At 48.3% G+C, this 21,555-nt stretch overlaps 2 protein-coding genes across 6 annotated transcripts in view; one reads left to right on the forward strand and one right to left on the reverse strand.

Moving 5' to 3' along the window:
• TNNI3K (TNNI3 interacting kinase) overlaps positions 1 to 7,484 on the forward strand; it is a 131,718-nt gene extending 124,234 nt beyond the window's left edge. The window contains exons 26-27 of the mRNA XM_068952594.1: positions 4,584 to 4,663; positions 5,951 to 7,484. Coding sequence (XP_068808695.1) covers positions 4,584 to 4,663; positions 5,951 to 6,027 — 157 coding nt within the window. The 3' untranslated portion in view covers positions 6,028 to 7,484. The remainder of the gene's footprint in view (positions 1 to 4,583; positions 4,664 to 5,950) is intronic.
• Positions 7,485 to 9,029: 1,545 nt separating this feature from the next.
• The window catches only part of ERICH3 (glutamate rich 3), a 49,566-nt gene continuing 37,040 nt past the window's right edge, over positions 9,030 to 21,555 (reverse strand). For all 5 annotated transcript variants that reach the window (XM_068953559.1, XM_068953560.1, XM_068953557.1 and 2 more), the window contains 3 exons: positions 16,073 to 16,210; positions 11,279 to 13,962; positions 9,030 to 10,882 (listed from right to left, as the gene is read on the reverse strand). In XM_068953559.1, the coding sequence (XP_068809660.1) occupies positions 10,814 to 10,882; positions 11,279 to 13,962; positions 16,073 to 16,210 (2,891 nt within the window). In that variant the 3' untranslated portion in view covers positions 9,030 to 10,813. The remainder of the gene's footprint in view (positions 10,883 to 11,278; positions 13,963 to 16,072; positions 16,211 to 21,555) is intronic.

Raw genomic sequence — 21,555 nt, forward strand, 5'->3', positions numbered from 1 at the left:
ACTGACAACAACTTTTCCATAAACCCATATAGCAAAGTGACTGAGTGAATGGAGCTCAGCTGGCTGATCCAAGAATAAGCAGATTCCAAGATTTTCTGCCTATTCCTAAAATCAGGGCCATGGTGGAGTGGAGTATATTATTTTAGCAGTTTTGCATTATAGGTCTTCTTCCAACAGATGTTCATTAGCAGCAATTCTCTCCCTCTTTTCTTCTTTCTTTTTATGTTTAAAAATCACAGGATCCCTGTCTGGTGTTTCTTCTCTGGGCTGCTCCAAAGGCAAAGTGGCCCTCTGGGAGGTAGTGGACTAGCTGAAGAATTGCTCCTTTCCAAGGAGCTCCTCAGGTGGGACAGACCACCGCTGTGGCTCCCGTGCAGCCCCAGGCATGTACCCCTAGGAAACAGCAAAGATGACTGTCAGCCTTGTATTAGGCAGTGTGACTGGTCTGAGGACCATTTCTCTGGGATAACATGTCAGGATTAATTCCATGAAATGTTACACCAAGAGTTCAAGCAAAGCTTATTTTGTATTTCTGCCCCTTAAGGTTTCCTGACTCTTCCCACAGCATGTAGATGCTGAGATACTTTCTGCATCGCTTTCAGGTGAATATTTGCCAGTCATTCATTCACTAATTTTTTTGCTTCAGCCTCTGACTCGACAGTGTTTACCCAAAACAGACCTCCTTATTTTTTTCCTCTGCCCGAAGACAGGAGGGCTTCTTGTCATTAATTATAAATTAGTTGTAATAATGCAGGTGATATGAGAAACATTCATATTGCATACAGAAGTGGTTCAGCTCTCAAAGGGGTGCGTGCACGTGAGGAAGACGGGTGAAACAGTAAGAGAAGCCTGGTAACGCAGCCGTGCTGTGACACAGATGCTTGACAGCAAGGGGAACGGTGTGTTCGTGTGCTGGGTAGGAATGCCCTGGGCAACGCGGGCTGGTGCGGGGAGCAGAGCAGAGAGAGATGCGGGAAGAGGTAGATGGTCCAGCAAGAAGGGCAGTGGAAGGAGTGCAGGCTTGGACTGGACAGCAGCAAAGTGGGTTGGAACAGTACGCCTGAGATGCCAGGTGAGCTTTCCCTGCGCCTTTGCAAGTACTTCTGATCCTTGAGAAATTTCACCTCCAGCCTGTCACACAGGCTGGTGTCTGGCTTCCTCCAGCACTACCGCAGCTCTACTCCGTACGCCAACAGGCAGTAGTGCTGTAAGAAAACTGCAGCTGTCATCTTCTTAACACACATCTTAGAGCAGCTGGAAAAGCAAGCGCCACAAGACCTTTCCTAAGCCTCAAAGTAGAATAGTACTTGTGTTGGGCCCAGAAATGCAGACAAACTCCAAGCAAACCTAAAACAACCAGCCTGTATCCTGCTGTTGGTAGCTGGTGTTAAAATATTTCACATTCTGTCACTTGGACAAGTGATTGAGTTGCCCTTTCTGTTTCATGACTTCATGTTTTAGAGGTTGAAAAGCTAGATCAATGAGTTGTGCCAAAGAAAAATATCGGAAGAGTAAGTAAGTGAAGTTGGTGACATGTTACTTTGCATTTAGTGGAATTCAGGAAATCTAATTCTAGTGTCCTATCAAAGTCACACAAAAAGACCAGAAAGCCTATTTATACTGAAGACTTAATAGAAGCCAGAAGCCATAAATACACCTGCTAAGTTTAGATATTTCTAATGGTGACAGACCTTTGTTTTTCTATATACTGTGAGATAAATAATATCCACAATGACTAGTTAAGTGAAAATAAAGTTCTGTTTAGTACGGTGCCTTCGGCCTGCACCTTGAAAAGTGTCCAAGTCTAGAACTGTGGCTAATGATATTTTCATCCCCAAGGCTTCTCAAGGTTTATGTAAGCATATTCAATGAAGGAAGACCAAATGAAAAGCCTCTTATTAAACTACAGAACTGAGGTGCCATTTTAATGAAGCATTTAAATCCAATAGCCCTTTTTTAGTCTCCCTGTGAAGTATCAGGTACGGTCTGATAGATGTGGGTTCTCTGTTATACCTAAAACTGTTCTGAAGCAGCTCAGCACATCCGTATGTTGTTGCAAAGTGTACTGTACTTAATGACATTGCCGGGAGCTGCACGCCAAAGGGAGGGTGTGCTAGGTTGGCACGCAATCATACAGGTATGGGAATTCACTTCTTCCCTTCCCCACCGTAGTCTGCAGGCACAGCATAGGGCTCTCCCACAGAGTTAAGCTACGTTTGATATTTTGGAGAACTATATGTCCTGTAGGCAGATTTTAATTACTGGAGCAGCTAATTCATTTGCTTAATGAAGGGACAGATTTTTCAGTAGGAGACCTTGAATAATCCTACATTTCCACATGCACCCCCTTGTATATCCAGCTGCAGGAATGGATTGAAATCTTATATTTGCCATTTATACCTGAACAATGTAAAGCATAGGGGATTTTTCCTCCTAATCTTTTACTCTCGTGCATACAGACACACATAGATCCATGTATACATCCCACGGAGTTTAGTACCTCTACTCTTCATTGCTTGGGGCTGGGATTTTGCCTCCCTTGTTTAGGAGGTGCACCAAAATCCATGTATTGTTTGTAAGGGCTACGTCCACAAGGCAACATCAGAGTTGCTGAATCTGACCGTCAGGTTTTCTGATCCCTAGTGTCGTCCTCTAGCTTCAGGCTGGCCTCCCCAGCGGTGGGGAGCAGCGGATGTGATTTGTGGAAGCCAGGAAGCTGATGGGGAGCTGTGGAGCGGGACCGGCCCTGGGACGCACCCAGCAGCGCTGTGGGTCTGACTCTGGGCAGTGGATCCGCCCCTGGCGTGGCGTGCCAGATCTGCCTCTCCTGCTTCCCCTGCCCGATTTGAAGCACATCCCATTTCACCCGAAGGTCTCAGTGGTACTGCAAGGCTGGACTTGGAGCCAAAATCAGGAGTTTAGCATGCAAACCTTCCTCCAGATTCGGCCATAAGCAGCATGGGTTGGCCGTTGCCAGCAGAATGCAGGTACGACCTGTGACCCCCCAACCGTCCTGATTTCTCATCCCTGACTCTTTGAAAACAGGGCGTTTTCTCAGTGGCAGGGTAGCAAACTGCAAGTGGGCAGCGCTTCATTCCTGAGGTTGTTTCTGAGGGAAAATCTCCATGAACGTAGGACAGCAAGCACGCCAAATGGGAACCACCATCCAGGCACCTGTCTGCGAGTTCAGGGCTGGTCCAGGCAGCGCTCGCCCATTCCAGGCGTGCGCGTGACGCAAGCCGGCTCCCTGCCGGCCGGGCTGGACGCGGAAGCAGGACGACGCTGTTCCCGCTGCGCCGCCTCTGCCCTCGAGCCTGAGTACAGCCTCTGTGGCTGTTTCTGGGCCTCGAGCTGGAACTTCGCCTGTGGCCGGGCCCTGGGGTTCGCTTTCCAGTGTTATGAGCTTAAAAGGGCCTGCGTGCGCGGTGCAGACACGAGCAGGCAGCAGCCTGAGGCAGTGCTGGACGGCAGGCTCCCGGCGCTTCGGCGGTTCCCGCCCCGGCACTCCTCCAGCCGCCTGCCCGCAGGAGGCAGCGTGTTCGTACGTGACCCTTTGGGGTATGAAATTACCTGTTCTTGCAGCTGGGGTCTCCGTCCCCTTTGGTCTCTCACAGATAATGTTAGCCCAGAAGAGCTCTTTTCAGGAAAACACAAGGAAATGCCTCTTCCTGCTCCCCTAAACCCGGCCCTGGGAATTTGCTGTCCAACACGCGTCCCGGTTTGTATAGTTGATCTTCCCGCTCTCTTGCCGTGCTGGCCAAGCGGCGTGAATCCCTGCGCGCCTGCTGGCCGGGGGCTCCTGGCTCGCCGCCACCGGGCAGGCCGGGGCCGCTGCGGGCCGCGCGCCGGCCGAGGCGGCTCGAGGCGCGGTGGGACCCGGCTGGGGGGCGCGTGGGCGCTTCATCAGCAGCCGGCTTGGCAGCAGCGCGGAGGGAGCGGCGCTGGTGCGGGCGCCCCGCATCCCTGCCTGGCGTGCCGGTGCCTCCCTGGGAATAAATGAGCTGAGGGCTAAACGCCGTGGGGTTTGGCCTCGTTTCTGCTCTCTGGCCGCGCTTGGAGCCTGTCTGCCTGGCGGGTGAGGGGAGCCGGTAGATGACGGTCCTGCGCGCGACAGCGCCTGGGGGTCAGGCACCAACAGCCTGCTGGCGAGCCAGGGGTTTGCTCAGTAGCCCTAAGACAGTGCAGCAATCTTCCTTTCCAGACAGACTAATTCACAGGCCCTGGAGAGCAGTGATGCATAAAATATTGCTATTGCAGTACTCCTGAACTGATGCCTAGCATTGCTCCTAAAATAGCAACTTAAAAACAATTGTGAAGCCCAAAACAATATATCTGAGGGAAGTTGCTTCAGGAACGGATGGCGTGTGGGCATGCCTGTGACTCACGTTCCTCATTCATCGTTTTTTATTGCTTTTCCTTACTGCGAATGCCAGCAGCAGGGCACCAAGCTGACGTACGTCATCATATTACTGTCTTTTCCTTCCCACTCTGTAGAAAGCGCTCGCGTGTTCTGAAGCTGTGTCTTCGGGGGGGGGAGGTTTTAACAGTCCTATGTGTACTGACACCTTCTGTCTAATTTGCAGCACTGGCCAACAGCCTTCTCAGGGCCTGTCTTTGGACGACATGCGAAGAAACTTCCAGTACCCCCCTATTGACAAAAATGGTGAGTGGCTGCAGAACACTTGTCTCAGCACCGTGGCGCTTTCGCAGAGCCGTTCTCGGGCGCTGACGTGTTTGCTTCCGAGTTTGACCGACATGTGGAACGAGGCCTTTCTCACCCCACTTGACAACGCTAACGTGCCAGGCAGCTGCGCGCAGGAGGGCTGCAGGGACGCCGCTCCTCTGCGGCAGGAGGGCTCACATAGCCTGGAGGCAGCGACACCGACTGGCTTGAGCGATGGGACATGCTGCCCCCGCCCAGGCCCCCTTCGTATTCGGGGCGTACTCAGCCTGCACCAGAGCAGGGGCAGACTGCAGCCCAGCAGCCAAACACTGAGGAGCCTTGTGCACTTTCCTTGGGGAGGAGCGTGGTGCCCAGCCCTCATAGCGCAGTGCCAGACTGGAACCAAACCAGGGCGGCTTATGGCTTGCAGCACAGGAATGCAGTGGTATCAGCGCTGCTCTCATTACAACAGTCTGTATTTTGGGCAGCTGGGTGTCTTTTGTGTTTGGCGATAGGGATACGCCAGGCAGAAACCTTAGCAGTGCTTTCAGCCACGGCCTCCCTGCGGCACCGGCGAGCGGCGGGCTGATGCGGTGCTAGCACGGCCGCGTGAGATGCTGGCTTTGCCCCCCCCCCCCCCCCCAGGTCTGAGCTAGTTTGTCTGTGGCCAGAAAAATTTCTGTGCGCTGGTTTTCTCTGCTCCCTTGTTTCCTGAGCATCTGATAGCTCTGTGCAATGCTTAATTATCAGGAAATTTGAGATGATTAGATTGGATTTTAATATTACTCCATTAAATAAGAAGACTGGGAGCAGCTGATGAATGAACTTGTGTAAAGGGAGAAATAGCGTCTTTGACTTGTTCAACCAGCACTTTGGAAATTCAGTTGCTTTCAGTTTCATAATGTCAAGAATTAAAAAATTTAGAAAATACTTACCCGAATGCTTATTTTGAATCCTCTGAAGAGATAGTTAAAAAGTTTTTTTCTAATTTCAGCCTTCCACTTTGTAATTAAAACACTGAGAGTCACCAGAGCTTGCTTGTGCCGGACTGTTGGGAATGCATTGCATGAGTGACAGGGTCTGTGCACTTCTTAGTTCATTTTTTTCCTGAGCAGATGATACTGAACTGAGGTTTGCAGGCAGCAAAAAGGCATCAGCATGATCTGAGCCTATTTATCTCAAAAAGATATGTGCGTTATTTTCTTGACGTTGTCACTGGTTGGAATGGGGGGGGCGCGGGGATCATCGCTATGCCAAGATGCTCGTGAATGTCTCTCTGTTTTGCAGGTTATGTGTCAGATCCCATGAGCACCATGCGATTTCATTCCTGCAGTAATAGTGGCAGCTTTGAAGAAAGCAGCTGACAGCATGGACCATCTGCCTGCAGAGAGGGTCTCCGTAAACTGACAGTAATGATTCTTACCCTATCGTCAGCCTAACTCCCAGGCATCATATGTTGTACTGAAGATCCCTAAATTGAATTGCTTTATTTATCGATGGCAAATATCCCTGTCATAAGTTATGCTCTGGCTTCTTTTTCTGCTGACCTGCTTGGGGGGAGTAGGGGGTGGCTTCGGTGACAAGCATCTATCCTTCCTCAGCAAAGTAAATGGCCACAAGGAATGCTGCACTTGCAGCTTGAACATTACTAATTTGAAGAGATGAAAGTAAAAAAATGTGTCTGTTGTTAGAGTTTCAAAGCTACAGGGCAAGCGTCGGTGCCTCAGACTGCGCGCAGGCATGCAGCCAGTGGCCGCTCCCCGACGGTAGGGAGGAGCAAGGGAGCAGCCAGACCGGGCTGAACCGAGGCAAGGAACAACCTGTCGTTCCCCACTGCCGATTCAGGCCCCGATGGAGGCAAAGTTGTTCCTTTCCCAGCTTCTAAACACCACCCTGCTTCCTTTTCAAGTTCTCCACAGTCACAGAAACGCCCTGTGTCCTATTTTCAGCGCTGCTGGCTCACGCAGCTCTCCAGCACAGCGTCCCCACAGCTGCAGGGCTTCAGCGCTTCTGCCCACTTGCTGAGAATAGCGAGACGCTTGGGTGGCCACCTTAACTGTACTCTTCCGTACCTGTTATTTTCTTATCCACTGTTTTATTTTGGGTTGTGTGCCTGCTTTTCCTCAAAGAATAAATGCTTTAGTTTAGTTATTTGGTTAATAAACCAACACAGGCACTCCACAACAAACTTTTAACCAGAAGGGAAAAATGCAAAACTAAGTCCCAACCTACATATGTTTAATGTAGAAAGCTAAAATCGTTGTGTCACAAATGTAATAACCTTAAAGCAGTACAAAGGGTTGCGAATTTTCACTCAAAGCACAACTGTGGCCGGGTGCCATCGGCTGGGTGCCGAGTCTGGCGGTGGCAGCCTGCCCACGGCGCAAAAACTGCCTCAGGTGTTTGGCTCTGCAGCACAAACTTTGATCACTAGAAATTTAGAAAAAGCTGGGGAGGGGGGGCAGGAGAACTTGAACTCTTCTTCTAGAAGCTATTATAAAGTTAATTATGCTGTTATGGGGGGGGGGGGGGTGAAATTAGGAGAATTTAGCTACAAGCGTTCCTGCTGCAGTATTCTTCCTCAAGCACATGGGCCTGCGCAGCTCTCCGACTGGCTGAGTAGAAACCTGTGTTCACAATATTTACGTGTTGCTCTGCAGATGTTGCCCGTACGCTGCCTTCTTACGACGGCTGTTCCCGAACGGAGGTGGCAATAAGGTGTCGTATCGTGCTACGTGTTTGAACTATAGGTGGGGAGTAGGTTGGAGCGATTCACATCTTCCACGCGTGTTGTTAATGTCACAATCCTGAAGCAATAAAATGGGGATGGTTTCACTGAGGGAGGTCTACAGGTGTTTTGTCATTTGTTTTATTTCATCAGCTGAAGAATTGGGGGGGGGGGGGGGGGGGGGAGGAATTAAAGCTGTAGTTCAGGTGTCGCAGTTTTCCTGCTGTCAGCCCAAGGTACCACCCGACGGTTGCTCTTCGTTTTGTTTTTCAATTGCAGCCTCACTGACAAGAGCAATCTTGGGTTAACCTACACGCTAGAATAAATACGCAAGAACCAGTCTGGGCTCCAGCTCACAAGGGGACTGGTCACACCGGCATCCCGCCGCCCAAACTGCACAGGGCCGGGAACGCCGCCCCGACACTGCCGTCGGCCCCTCTGCGCCGTCAGCGGAGGCGGGCGCGCAGGCTCCCGCAGGACACCCGCCTGCCCCGCGCCAGCCTCTCCCCCCTCACGGCAGAACCGCTCCTCTGACCCGCTGCGAGGACCACGGTTTTACACGGGTCTTGAACGCCGTGGGCCTCACACAATCACAGAATGGTCGAGGGTGGCAGGGACCTCTGGAGACCATCTAGTCCAAACCGCCCGTTCACGCAGGGTCCTCCTGAGCACGTTGCTCAGGCAGGTGCCTCTCGGCCGGCGACTCTCACCTCCTTCTCCCGAAGGCTGCAATGGATCCAGCTCAGTGCGCTGCTGCTGTTGCAGAATCCTGCTGCTGCTTAATCTCCTTCAGCACCCTCTGGGTGGCACATTTCTTTAAAGGAAGCTTCTGCCTCTTAGGAAGAAGCCCTCCCTCCTGGCTGAAGTGTCTGGAGCGGAGGCTGGTGGGAGGCTGCATGGAGAGGAGGAGACACCTGCCACAGAGACGGGCACAGCCCTGGGGACCGTCGGCCTGCCGCTGCCCTGGCTGCAGCGCTGCCCACGGACGGCAGCCCCATCCTGCATCCCAGGGCGCGGAGGGAGCCCCGGGGCAGCCTGCCGGCAGGGGACGCTCCCCGGGGCAGGACAGGCGCCCCCGGGGGCCCGTGGCTTCGGCTGCTGGAGCAAAAAGCCCGCGCTCTGTTCTCGTTTCGCAGAGCAACGACACCGTGTAATAGTGCTTTGAGAAACTGTACTGACAACTCCAGCACTTGCCTAGCACAGAGGAATCGAACTCCTTCCCTGCAGCATTTTCCCTCTGTGCTCAGTAAAGCAGCTAAAAAGCAAATAAGCTGATGCGGTCCATGATCTGCCTAAGCACAGCCTTAGTTTTAATCCCGACTCTTCCAGGGAATCACTGCTAAGGCAAATTCCTGCTCTCCCCACTCCTGCCGTTGTTCATCCATAACACGCGAGCGGCAGCCCATGGACGCGCGTTTGCATTTGTAACTGGGTTTCGTCTGGTCACGCGCGCAACGCACGTGCCTTTCCCTTCCAGATACCTGCACGATCCAGCTGTAGCGGCACAAGTGCTCAACCCATTGGCATTTTAAATACAGGTTTAGTCATTCAGCTAGAAATCAGGGATGAATACTGAAGACCTATTTGATTGCCAAGTATTATTCTTACAATGAAATAATTTGCAAAAACTCAAGGAACTACATAGACTGATATAGCTTTTTTTTAATAGACCAAAGTAAACGTGCAGGTGTGCATGCGTATACAGAAAAAACAAACCTCTGAGGAAGGTCATTTACATTAATTTAAATTCAGAACATTTCACATACCAGGTGTATTGATCTGTATAATACATAAACACAGATTATGCATTTACAGCAATTTATATTGAACAACATTGAAAATATCTTGGTCCAGCAAATATTCCATTACTAATTTTATGGATAGTCCCTGGTTAAATAAAAAGGCCACTGCTGAACGGTCAAAACGCAAATACATGTTTTCTAAGCAAGTACTGCATACCTTGCACAGAATAAACATTTTTACTGTACCACCCAGGATCACTTGATGTGTTCATTTAAGCTACTAATTACTGTAAAACTGCTCTAGTATTAGTCCTTTATGTAATGTCCTATACTATGTAATACAGCTTTGTCAGCTTTTCTCTTTCAAAGTAGTTTGTGGCATCCAGATTGAAAATACACATCCAGCTGTCTTTAGTGCAGGAAGAAACACACACAAATTACTTGATCACATTTAAATTTCTTATCCCATGTATAATGATCATAAATAATTTAGAGTAACAATACACTTAAAAGCCTGCTAATTCAATCCCATTTCCCAATCTGAAAACACGAGTTAAGAATATGCAGTATTTGAAGTGAAGCCATATACAGCAGGAGAGCATCTTACAGCCTTCACTAGAAACTCCTGCTGGTGAACACATGCAACAGCTGTGAAAACATAGCCTGAAGGATCTCAGAGTGCCCTCAACCCAGGGCTGAAAACAGCTTTATATTGAAGATTCTCCCTGAACTTTCACTAGGTCTGCAACAGTTTAAGAGCAGGCATGCCCACGGAGTTACACCTAATGGACACCAGCAGAAACGAGAGAGCTGTAGTTGTTCTGAATTAGACCAAAAACACATTTCCAAGTACCAAGGCTCCTTATGAGCAGCATGTCCTGAACGTGCCCCACAAGAAGCCTGGATCCTCCTCTAGAGAGAGGAATTCCTCCTCCTGTCTCCTACCTCCTCCGCAACATGCAGTGCCCGGGCTCCTCTGGAGGGTTTGCCTGTCACGCAAGGTGGAATCAGCTCCACCGAGTAGCTCAGTGCCCACTGGCTTAAGTCAAAGTTCAGAAGCCCCTGGGTGAGCCCACTATTCCCATCTGCGATATTCTCATGTCATATCTATGCTGCAGTATCTCCTACATGCTGCCCCATCAGAATCAAGGCCTTAACATGCTCAAATGCCATACGCACATAACTGAAGACACACTGAAGACTTTACAGTTTAAAAAGCCAAACGACACATGGAAAAGTATGTGGAGAGCAGATACAGTCAAGCGTATACACTCGACACATGCATCATACATTTGCTGTTGTTCTATGATAACACAAGTGCATCTCTCCTCAACTGTCCCTCCAGGCAGCCAGCAGAAACAAGCTGTGCCTGGGGGAAAAGGGAAGTTCAACCAGTGTAATACGTCTCTGTGTTTTGGGGAAAACAAGCATGACAGCTGTGGAACAATCCTTGCGATTATCATCTTCATAATTATAAAGGAGTGCTACTTCCTGGGCTGACTAATACAGGCTTATTGGAGTTGTCTGTTGCACATTAAGAAGCTGCTCTAGTAAAACATGACAGATGGTTCTGGTACTCACAGAGCAAAATACAGGAGGAGTGAACATCCCAACTGGCACAAGTCTCCAGTGATTTGTATAAACATTACAGAACAGCACTGACGGAGCTGCGGAGAATGCTTAGCGGAGAGTTTCTTCCGCATCCTGGGACTGTGTTGAGGGCACAATCGTGTCCAGTTTCAGAACATTCTAGTAAAAACAACAAGCAAAATGTTAGCTTTGCAATAAATGTGCTACTCTGAGATGCCTAAATAGCACTGTAATAGATTTCCTAAAATTAGATAGATACTAAGGAAAGCACAAAAGCCGGCTGCTGCTGTTTACTTGTGGCACTGAATTCACTGGAAGAGTTAAGGTCAGTTTGCAAAGGAATAATTTCAGGAACAGGCAAGAACACAAGAGCTGCTCTACTGGGTCAGATTTATCATCCTTTACCCCAGCTATCAGCAGTGGATGCTTAGTAGCAAAAGTATAAGAAATGGTAAGAGTGATAAAATGATATAACCTCTGCTTCTGACAGCCAGAAGTCTGGGGACTTGGGACAAAAACAAGGGTAGCAACCTGACTCTGTCTACAGACACTCACCTTCCACGGATCTCGGTCACTCTTTTCCGTGACGGTGGCTCCTGCTGTGTTTGCATGCCCTGGTACAGGACTTCCCTTCCTTTGCTGGGTTTCAAGCAGCTCCCTAACCCCTGAAACGCTTTGTACATTTTCTGTGACACCTTCTACTTCTCTCTTTTTGGTGTTTTCACTGATGTCTGGCTGTTTCCATTCAATTTTCACCCCTACCTGTTTTGTTTCTCCCTCCATTGGCCCCTCCCTTCCATCAGGGTTTCTCTCTGTTATCACTGTCTTTAGAGCTGCCTCCTCCTCCACCGCACCCTGGCACAGTCCCGCTTCTCCTGTTACACCTCTCCCTGCAGGCACTGCCACCCCGTCTCGATGCCCTGGCACATTCGGTGATGCTTCTGTAATCAGCTTATCCCTGACGGACAGTGTTCCCCGTGCTTCCACACACTTTGCAGATACAATGTCCTCTGCCCTCTCCTGCTCCTCCAGTCCAGCCTTCCCCACCTCTTGGCCCTCCCAAGGGCTGGCTTTCTTCCAGCCACACGAGGCAGCCTCTGCCTTGATGCACTCCAGTGGCGATGATGTTTCTGCAGGCTCCTCACTCCAGAGCGTTGCTCTGCTGTTTCCCACGTCACCGCTACCCGCTCCATCCTCCAGCTTGATCTCCCTCGGCGCGGACACATCCTGCGGCCTCTCTCGCTCCGCTGCGCTCTCCTTGGCCACCTCCAGCGCAGCCCCCTCAGGCCTCCCTGTGCTTCCCATTGCTGCAGCCTCAGCCACCACCATCACGCTCAGGCCATCTCCCCCAGCCGGCACCGTCATTGCTCCTCCGGCCACTGCATCTCCCTCCGCTGCCACCCCCCTGGCCACCAGTCCTTCGGCCTCCACCACGCTTGCTGGCTCTTCCTCAGCCACTGCTGCGGGCTCCTTCACCGCCCCTCTGGGCGCTGCTGCTGCTGCCCCCCCAGCCACCCCTGCCCTGTCCCTTCCAGTTTCTCCCACCACCCCCAGTCCCTCTGCTGCCGCCTCCTCGACTGCCGCTTGGCCACCCACCTCCGCTCTCTCCATCCCCTCAGCTGCCCCTTCCACCCTCTCCGGCACCGCTGCACTGTCGCCCATCCCTCCCTCCACTCTTCCACCGTCCCCCGCCGCCGCTGCGTCCAGCGCCATTCCCACCGCTGCTCCTCCCACTGCAGCTTCCTCAGCCAAAACTGCCTGTCCTGCTGCTGCCTGCTCTCCCACCATGGCTCCCTCCATCTCAGCCTCCTCCCCCACCTCCCCTGCAGCACTCGCGCATAGCTCCTCTACAGGCATTGCTGATGTACCTGTCACCTCTTTACCAAGAGGTACCTCTAGATCCAAAATCACCTTTTCTGTCCTTTTCCCTTTAGCAGCCTCCAGCAATTCCTCCATCCCAGCTGCCAGCTCCCTCAGACCTGCTGCTCCATCTGCGACCTCCTCTCCACAACCTGACTCTGCTGTGGCTTTCTCCACAGATTCTCCCATCACTACCCTATCAGTCTTTCCTTCCACTGCTCCGTCTGTCTGTGCTTTGCAGCCCAGAGATGGATTTCCCCTCAAAAGTGCCACTTGGTCTGCGCCTGCTAAGTCTTCCTCCTCCTCTGCTGTTACTGTTTCCCCCAGCTGAGATGAGCCTTCAGTTACAGGAACCCTTCCAGCATCCACCAAGGCCTCTAGTCCAGGAGCTACTTCTAAGAAGGAGCACTTGCCTGACTCCATGGACTCCTCCACTGCATCTTCTGCTCTCTGGAGGGAGCTGTCTTCTACCTCTGATGGTTCGTCTGTCTCAAACATCGTGGCTCCTGTGGCAGCTTTCCCCATCTCCATCCACTCCTCCCCTGCTGCTTTCAGCTGAGGAAACTCCTTTGGCTTTATGAACTCTTCTCTTCCAGGTGCTGCTTCTCCTGTGCAAACTTTCATCTCCCCTAATGTCTCCAGTAGAGCCTCAGGCTTCTCCATAGCCTCGTCTCCTTCAGAAACAGCTTCCTCCATAGCCTCTTCTCCTTCAGGGCCTACCACCCTCACAATATCTTCTGCCAAGTTTGCATCTTCCATAGCTTCCTCTCCCTCAGACACAGCAACCTCCACAATGTCCTTCACAGCAAAACTTCCCTCCTCCATAGCCTCCTCTGCCTCAGACACCGTCTCACTCACCACCTCCTTTGCCTCAGAGGCTTCTTCCACAGTTTCTTCTCCCTCAGAGGTTTCTTCAGCTACTTGTTCCCCCCCAGACACCGCTCCATCTACCTCCTTGCCTATCAATACCACTGCCCCTACCACCTCTTCTCCATCAAGTGCTTGCTCTTCCAGTGCTTCCTCACCCTTCTTCACATCCTTCAAAACTTCCTGCTCCCCAAATGTCACCTCTCCACCAGAGACCATTCCCTTTCTTGTCCCCTTCTCTTCTGGATCTTCTTCTGTCATGGTCTTCTCCTCAGGTGCAGGCTCTTCTACAGCATGCTGACCTTCCACAGCCACTGTGCCTTCCTTGGACAGCAAATCTCCCTTCAGTGCTGTTTCGTGTCCTGCCTTTTCATCTCCTTCCTCAGCTACAAAATCTTCCTTCTCAAGTGCTTGTTTCTCCCCCACCATCTGCCCTTCTTGTACCACTTGTTCTGCTGCCTTTTGTATTTCAAGTGCTCTTGTCCCTTCTGCCAAGAAAGCTCCATCTGGTGCTATTAAGAAATAATCAAAACATTAGTTTTATTGAAATAACTGTGTTAATGTTAAAGCTGTTTTATGAGGTGGTTATTAAAGATACTATCTCTCCCAAGCAATGAAGGGATATCGGCATGGTGACAAGAAGAAAACTTGGCTCTGCTGATTCACGTTACGCACCTGTGCGCACGTTTCTAGCATTGTCACGCTGGCACCTGGCATAACTAATTTAAGCAAAAATGTTGATGCACGACCAGCTTTCAACACTGACAGTTCTCCCTGTCCTTCCCACTTTCTCCCCCTCACCTGCCTAGCCAGGAGCTCAGGGTGTTTACATGAAATAGTTATAAGCTTGACACTAACATTCAAATACTCAAAAATAGGTGGTAAATTACTCATGTAAAATATGCACACACAAGAGGAAAACTACACAGCTGTTCATGTAAAATGGGTAATTGCTTCCCCTGGATTCTGTAATTACACCAGGGGAATAACAAAGGGCCTCTTCCTGCCCCCTGGGAATTTAACAGCAACGCTCCCGCTGAATTCAGCGTTCCAGGATCTGCCCCCAGCAGCCACCTCCAGCCGTTCGTGCTGCTGCAGCTGCGCGTTGCACACGCGCGGCAGGTTCCTGTACGGCAGAAGACGGGAGGTGTTGTGCCCTGCAGGGAGCAAGGAGCAATGTCTTTTCCGAGTTGTGCTTTCTCAAAGTGGGCAAAACCTGTCTTGTCCCAAATCATCTGCCACTATTATTTCCCCTTCTTGCACTGCTGCAGCATCCCATAATTACTGCTTGTTGTGGTCTGCTTGGACAATAAACTGTGCAGCAGAAGCCCATCTCTCGAATGGCAGTCGCAGATGGCTCCAGGTGACGATCAGGACTGAAGGACACTATTTGTCCAGGCCCAGCTCTGCCAGCAGAGGAGCAGAGCTCTTGTCTGGTTTCCAAGCTCCTCCCTCTGGCCTTGCCCACTCCCTAACACCGCCCTTCCCCTTCCTGCCCTTCAGAAGGGGACGCAATTCATTCACTAGGCAAGTCTACCACACAGGAAAGCAGGAGATGCACAGGCAGCTCAAGAAAGAGTGAAGGAACCAGAGGAAGAAAGAATGAGCTGAGAAGACGGTGTGCAGAGAGAGAATGGAGGTCATGAAAGGAGGGAGAGGGAGCGCAGTGCTCTGTCTCCTCCCACCAGATCACTCATCGCCTAAACACTAGACACGCATTTAAATTAAAAATTCCACATTGCATTTTGCAATACAAGAAATCATGGCTTCATCTAGATGTGCCTTCCACCAAGTACATTGTTTATGTTTACTACTAGCTTCCTGAAGTCCCTTAGGCTTCAAAATTTTTCTTCTTTTATATGTATATGTCTCAATCAGCTGTTAATGACTGTCATATTGTTATAGCACTCACTGAAAATCCTACCTCCTGAATCTGGGCAAACTCAACGCACCATTAAAATCGGTAACATAATAATCACTAAAAATGTGTAATAGAGGCTTTGGTACAAAATGAGATAAAAAATCCCTATCATCCCAAGCCAGAGTCAAATATTAGTGTCTCTGCAAAGGCATTGTGCCTGAACTGTCCAGCTGCTAATACTGGACAAGGTCTTCTGCAATGGATTTTGGTGAGTCCTTGTAAAGCAGACACTTTGTTTACTTCTTCTAACAGAAGCTGAATGCTGTGCGGCGCATGGCGCAGTCCATGCATTTACCTTCTTCATTAGCAGAGAGATAAGGAGTTAATTTATCCTGCCCATCTTGACATGGCATTTCCCCAGGGTGCTTCATGTTACCGATTACAAAGTCTACTTGGAAGCAAAGGGAAACTCGCTAGACACCTGCTTTTCACTGCTATTTTCTTGACTGGCAGCCATTTTCCTTCTGCCTTAGATTCTTTAGCCAGGATCATTATAACTCCCCAAAAGGCAGCAATTATACATTACTACAGAGGCCAGTCAGTCATCACCCGATTTAAACCAGTCAGGAGAAAAAAAAAGGAGTCAGGAAGGTAAAGAAGAACACAGGGAAGGTTTGATAGCCTGGAAAGGAAAGGGAAAGGCATAGATTGTAAATGAATAAGATTTAACCCAGGTCCCTGATCATGTTAGCTGACCTCACCTTCATTGATATCGTGCTCTGTGCTTATTAAGTTCTCTTCTTTCTCATCTGTTCTGGAATCGCTAGGTTCAAGTTCAGAATTCAAGAGATGATCGTTTTCAATTGCCTCTGCTATTTTCTCTTGGATTGATTTGCAATCTTCAAAAAATATCACAAAATTACAAAAGAGGATGCAACAAAGAGAAGCCATCAAAAAGCAAAAGTGGAGTAGAAATCATCCAGTTAGCTCGGCTTGACTTAAAAATCTGTAATATTAGTGTAGGTCTGATTGGCACCCAGTAAATCTTCATCAGAAATAATTTTTTCAAGTAGAATAAACTCAAATGGCAACCACTATCAAAAAAAGAGCAAGCGAGCAAGAGAGATTCATGCAGGAGCAGCTACAGAAACATGCAGCAGCAGCCTTCCACAAAATTTTCACGAAACAGTGACACTACCTTTGTCAGGATGGAGGAGAGGGAGGTTCAATGCACAAGCAACATTGTTTTATAGACATAAAAATCTTTTTGTTCCATAGCTACTTTTAAAAAAGTTGTATGACATTTTTCTATTTTAAGCTCCCAGTTAAAGTTCTGATGAATCCTCAACTCCCCAAACTAGCAGAAGTGACGGAAGATTTGTTTGTCTATACATAAGTAGGGACATATTTTCTACTCTGTAAATGCAGTGACTGAGATGCTTCAGTCAAGTCATACCTGTAACATTATCGTTAAGACTGAGCTATCAATTCCATTTTTGCTCTATGAATTGCATGCTGGGTAATTACACAAAAGGCTTTCAAGGCTGTAATACTAAACTACTTCTCTATGAGTAGTATTCCATCTGTACACGCAGCCTATCCCTCTGGCATCTTCCCTGAAAGCTCTTCCTGTCGGCATCCCAGGCTTATCCCTTCGAGTTCCATCAGTTTTCTCTCTCTCACCTTTGCTATTGCTGTTATCGGTTTAGGGTCTTTTAGACAAAGAGTTTGCTGGTTTGCCTTTGGTATAGATTGACAACATAAAGGCAAATCTAGCATCTAGGTCTCTACTGCCACTGTACTGCATCCCATTAGGAATCACAGAAAGTACATCTCCCAACAGTTGTCCACTTCTTGTTTGTGGTATCACTATTAGTGTGAGACTTGGCTCATTCCTGCTGCTGCTCGGATGGTGCCCAATGGCTCATACGTTCCATACTGCTCCTACACAGTTTGGATCAAATGAGAGGAGCTCAGTCAACTACCGGTACTCATCAAGAGTACCTACATCAAGAATAACTTCAAGACCATAAAGGAGACAATCACAATATTACTAGATCTTGTTGCTGTAAATGCCATGAAGTGGCACACTGGTCAAAATCACCACTGCAGAGGAACTGCTGCAGAGATCACCGATCCCAGGCTTCAGCTTCTGGATGCCTACTGACCAGATCAATGTCAAGGCTCATTGATAACATGGACAATTTTCAACATCTTCATCAACGCTTTTCTCAGAATCATCCTAGAGCATTTTATTAGACAAAGCCATTTGTTTTGAGCAGGGTTTCGGCCTGTCAGAAAAAAGATTTGAATCCTAACTTGGGCTCCTACTGCAAAAATACAACTGCCAGACAGCTTTCAGCAAAGCTGAGGAGAACAATAAACCACTCAACATTTTTCTGGCTAAATCTTGACTCACAGCGTATATAAAGAGGTGTTACATGGTATGATATCTTGACTTTCAAGTAACATCTTATCTAGATTTCTCTGAAATTAAAATAAGGAGCCATGAGCAGGAAGCTAATGCCCCTGCACTAAGGGACTGGCTGACTTTGGGCCACTCTGCAGCAGAGCATGTAATAAAGGTACCCAACATTTTGGGCATCATCAAGAAGGGACAGAAGGGAGTAAACACGCTGCAACAGGAGGCTGAAGGCCAGACAGTAACAGCAGATGCAAAAATGGACTGGACAAAGTCATGGACATCAGATCCATAAATGGATGCTAAAGGGACTAGGCAAGGATCTTTTTTTCTTACAGTTGCGTACAACAGATGTGCCTGATGGAGGACTATGAAGTGAGCGAAACATAAAACAGCACACCTCTCATGCTCTCTGAACAACATCTTCTCTTCCCATCATCAAAAACAGACTACAGTGATAGATGCACCTCTGGGCACTTCTTATGTAATGAGGAGCTCTGCTAGAAGAAAACTGGTTGCACAGAAATAAGCACAGTAAGACTGACCGACCTGGCCACTAGTCTCATCCAAATTGTCCACCTGCCTCTGCCATGAAGTGACAAGTAGCCTTGCAGAATATGTTCAGAAAGATGCATCTTTCCCTATTTAAGAATATACTTAACTCACTGAAATACCATCTTTCCTCAAAGCGTTTGAACAGGTCTTCTATGGAACGCTATCACTTCTGGATGTCGTGTATTGAAATCACCCATCGAGAACACCTTTACTAAAGAAATCCAACAGTCCAACCTCCAAGCTATATGTGGGTAAAACTCAATAGCTTCAGGTATGCAGTAATTAATGATCTTTGTCTTTTCTCCTGTGTCAAGTTGAAAGGTAAAAGCTACAGGCCTGCATGAAGCAGAAAAACAGAATCAATAGTCATTAGGAAGGAGTGCTTGGGTCTTTCACTAAGCTACGGGTCGATGACATCACTTAAGAGAACACAGCTGAATCTGCAATGCAATTTACATTTAATATTTACTTTAAGGAAGATTTTATTATCTGCACTATGTTTCTAGCAATCAAATACCATTTGAATTCAAGCAAAAGAAACTTGCTGCTTTTAGATAAAACTCCAATTTGGCAATATAAGTATAAAATGAGTTTACATGAGCAATATATCCCAAAGTGTTATATGGGGGAACAGGAATAGGTGTGTGCATATGTGTGTGTGCATGTTACAGCATGTTCCCTCCAGCAGTACATTACAATGAGGGGCTATCAATTCTTAAGATACTGGAGAATAAAGCCCCACTTTTTTTTATACTTGTAGCTGCACATATGGAATTTAACCTGTCTGCTCTTTCAGAGTCAGTCAGGGCAATGAAAGATGCCGGAGGAACTGGAAGAGGGATATTAGTCCCACTAGTTTGCAGTGAGGAGAAGAATTAACATTGTCCTCAACCTTACATTCTTCTCTTCCCAGCTGCTTGCCTCTCTCTTGCCAATACACCATCTGTCCTCTCTCACCTTTTTCCTGTACGGTTGTCTTCTACACTGTTGATTCTCTCTTCCTAATCTCCATTGCACGCGTTATTTTTCTTCTGTTTTTCACCTTCGTTATTTTTTTCTTTCTCCTTCCTCTCATGGTTCCTCCTACTCCTTTCCACTTGCTCCCTTTCCTTCCTTCCTTATCAGTACCCAGAACCCACAGCTCCTAAGAGAAATGGGAGAAAATTTTAGACCATTTCAGACCATATTACAGAAGCCACCTTCTGAGCAGGAAGGTCTTTTTGCCTATACCACAGCTCCTAAAGGGAAGCAATGGCTTCACTGCTGGCTTGCACATCCCACCTAGGTGAAGCCTAAGAGCTGCACTGCAAGGGAGCAGGACAGACAAGCAGGGAAGTTCAGAGAACAGCATTTATGAGGTTGTTCCTAGGGCAAGATCCTGACAAAGGTCTCTGAGCGCTAGCGCAAAATCTGTTTTAATCATTTTGATGTTTCAGCTCTGCAGAGGAATCAAGAAGGTTTCAGCTCCAGGAGATCCCTCGGCTGCCTCAGGTTAAAGTACAGGCAGCACTTTCTTCATACGCGCTTGAAACCAAGAGCTTTGCTAAGTATGGTGCGTGCTGTCTCACTTCAACCTGACGATAGGCCTGAAGTCCGGTCAGCTGGCAGTTCCCACTCTTGGCCACTTACCGCCTCTGTGTAACGTCCAACAAGAGGGAAACTGACAGTCTATCAGAAGACAGAGACCAGAGAAGGACGACAAACGCAGCTCTTAAGGGATCGGCAACATCTCCTTGCCACAAAGAGCACAGCAAGATCAGAAAACGCACAGCAGGAACCCAGCCCCGCTATCTCTGTACTTCTGACAGATCCTGTCACACCAGTGCTGGGGATCTGCCCAGAATCAACCAGCAACTGAATAACCCCAGAGGAGCATTTTTCACCTTTTGCTTTCTTCTGCACACACATTTTACTCTGATAAATTGTTTCTACACCGTTAATGACAACCCTGGTTAGGAGAAATCCTGTCAGTAGCAGGACATGATAGACCTCATCAGGGCAAAAGCGAAGCAGTGCCACGTTGGTCTCCTGCAGACACAGGCTGGAACAACCAGCCCTGCAGAGAAGTTCACGTGAAAAAACCAAGGAAGCGCAAGAGTGGTCTGAGAACCAATTCTGCAGATGCAGCAAGGACGAGTTCTTTCACTCCTCCTAGTGTCTCTGGAAGCTGACAGCCCTCAGCATTTTGGAGGACTGGCAGAGTTGGGGCTGCAAGGATCTAGCGTTTTCTTAAGACTGTAAACATCCTTAAATTCTGGAATTTGAATCTTTGTCAAGGCAGCAAGTGTGCTTAGTGCCTAGAAGAAGCTAAGACTCCCCCGTACCTTTGCTACCCAGCAATATTTCTTTTAACATGCCAATTAGATCTCAAAAAAATGTTCTTCCATAGCTCTGGACAGTTTCCTGGCAATTCTTATTTACAAGACATTTACCTAGAGAACCCCTGTGTAGACCGGGAAACAAACTGTCTGCAGTTTAGGAGGTCTTTCTTATCTCTTATTTTTATAGTTGGTTTTGTCTGTGTTTTGTCTTCCTTTGTCCTCTTCTGTCCCTTAAACACAGGTAGCGTCCAGGCAGCAGAGATGATGTTGGACTTGACTATGAAGTAAATGCTGTTACTTATATAAAATTCTACCAACCTCTCCCTCCCTGTGATATTTGATATCTAGTGTCTGTTCAAACCTAGAGCCATAAAACCATGTGCGTTGAATGACAGCACACAGAAATTTGTACAAATCGAGATCAGTGCCATTGTTTTGGGCTAATTCACTACCAGATTACTAGCTTGACACATTCAGCTGATCTTTCTTTGCTTTTACGCTACAGTGTAATACGCTGTCCTATATGTCAGTCTTAACTCATCTAAGTCTAGTGGTAAAGCTGCTTAAACTGAACTTCCTTTCACCACACAGCCGGAGAGCTCCAGAAGCAAACGTCTTTTAAGACTTCAGCTTAGTACACTGAAGAGTATACACTACTGTCTTGACTTCAGTTCTGAATGCATAACAGAGCAAGAGCAGAGCACCAGACAGTCGAACTAACCCAGCAGCAAGAGACTTGCAAAGCACTGAGCACCAGCATTCACAGGGGTTTATCCCGCTCATGGCTCAGACACATGCAGTGTTACCCACATTGTAAAGAGACTCCCCCAACCTGGCATGCAGATTCTCTTACAGGTAGTAAAGGACATTTGAATTTTATAATTATAATTACTTGATATATATATCACACTGAAATTCTAGAGTAAAAAAAGAATAGCCAAAGCCT

This window comes from Struthio camelus, chromosome 8, assembly GCF_040807025.1.
Source record: "Struthio camelus isolate bStrCam1 chromosome 8, bStrCam1.hap1, whole genome shotgun sequence".
Classification (NCBI taxonomy): Eukaryota; Metazoa; Chordata; class Aves; order Struthioniformes; family Struthionidae; genus Struthio; species Struthio camelus.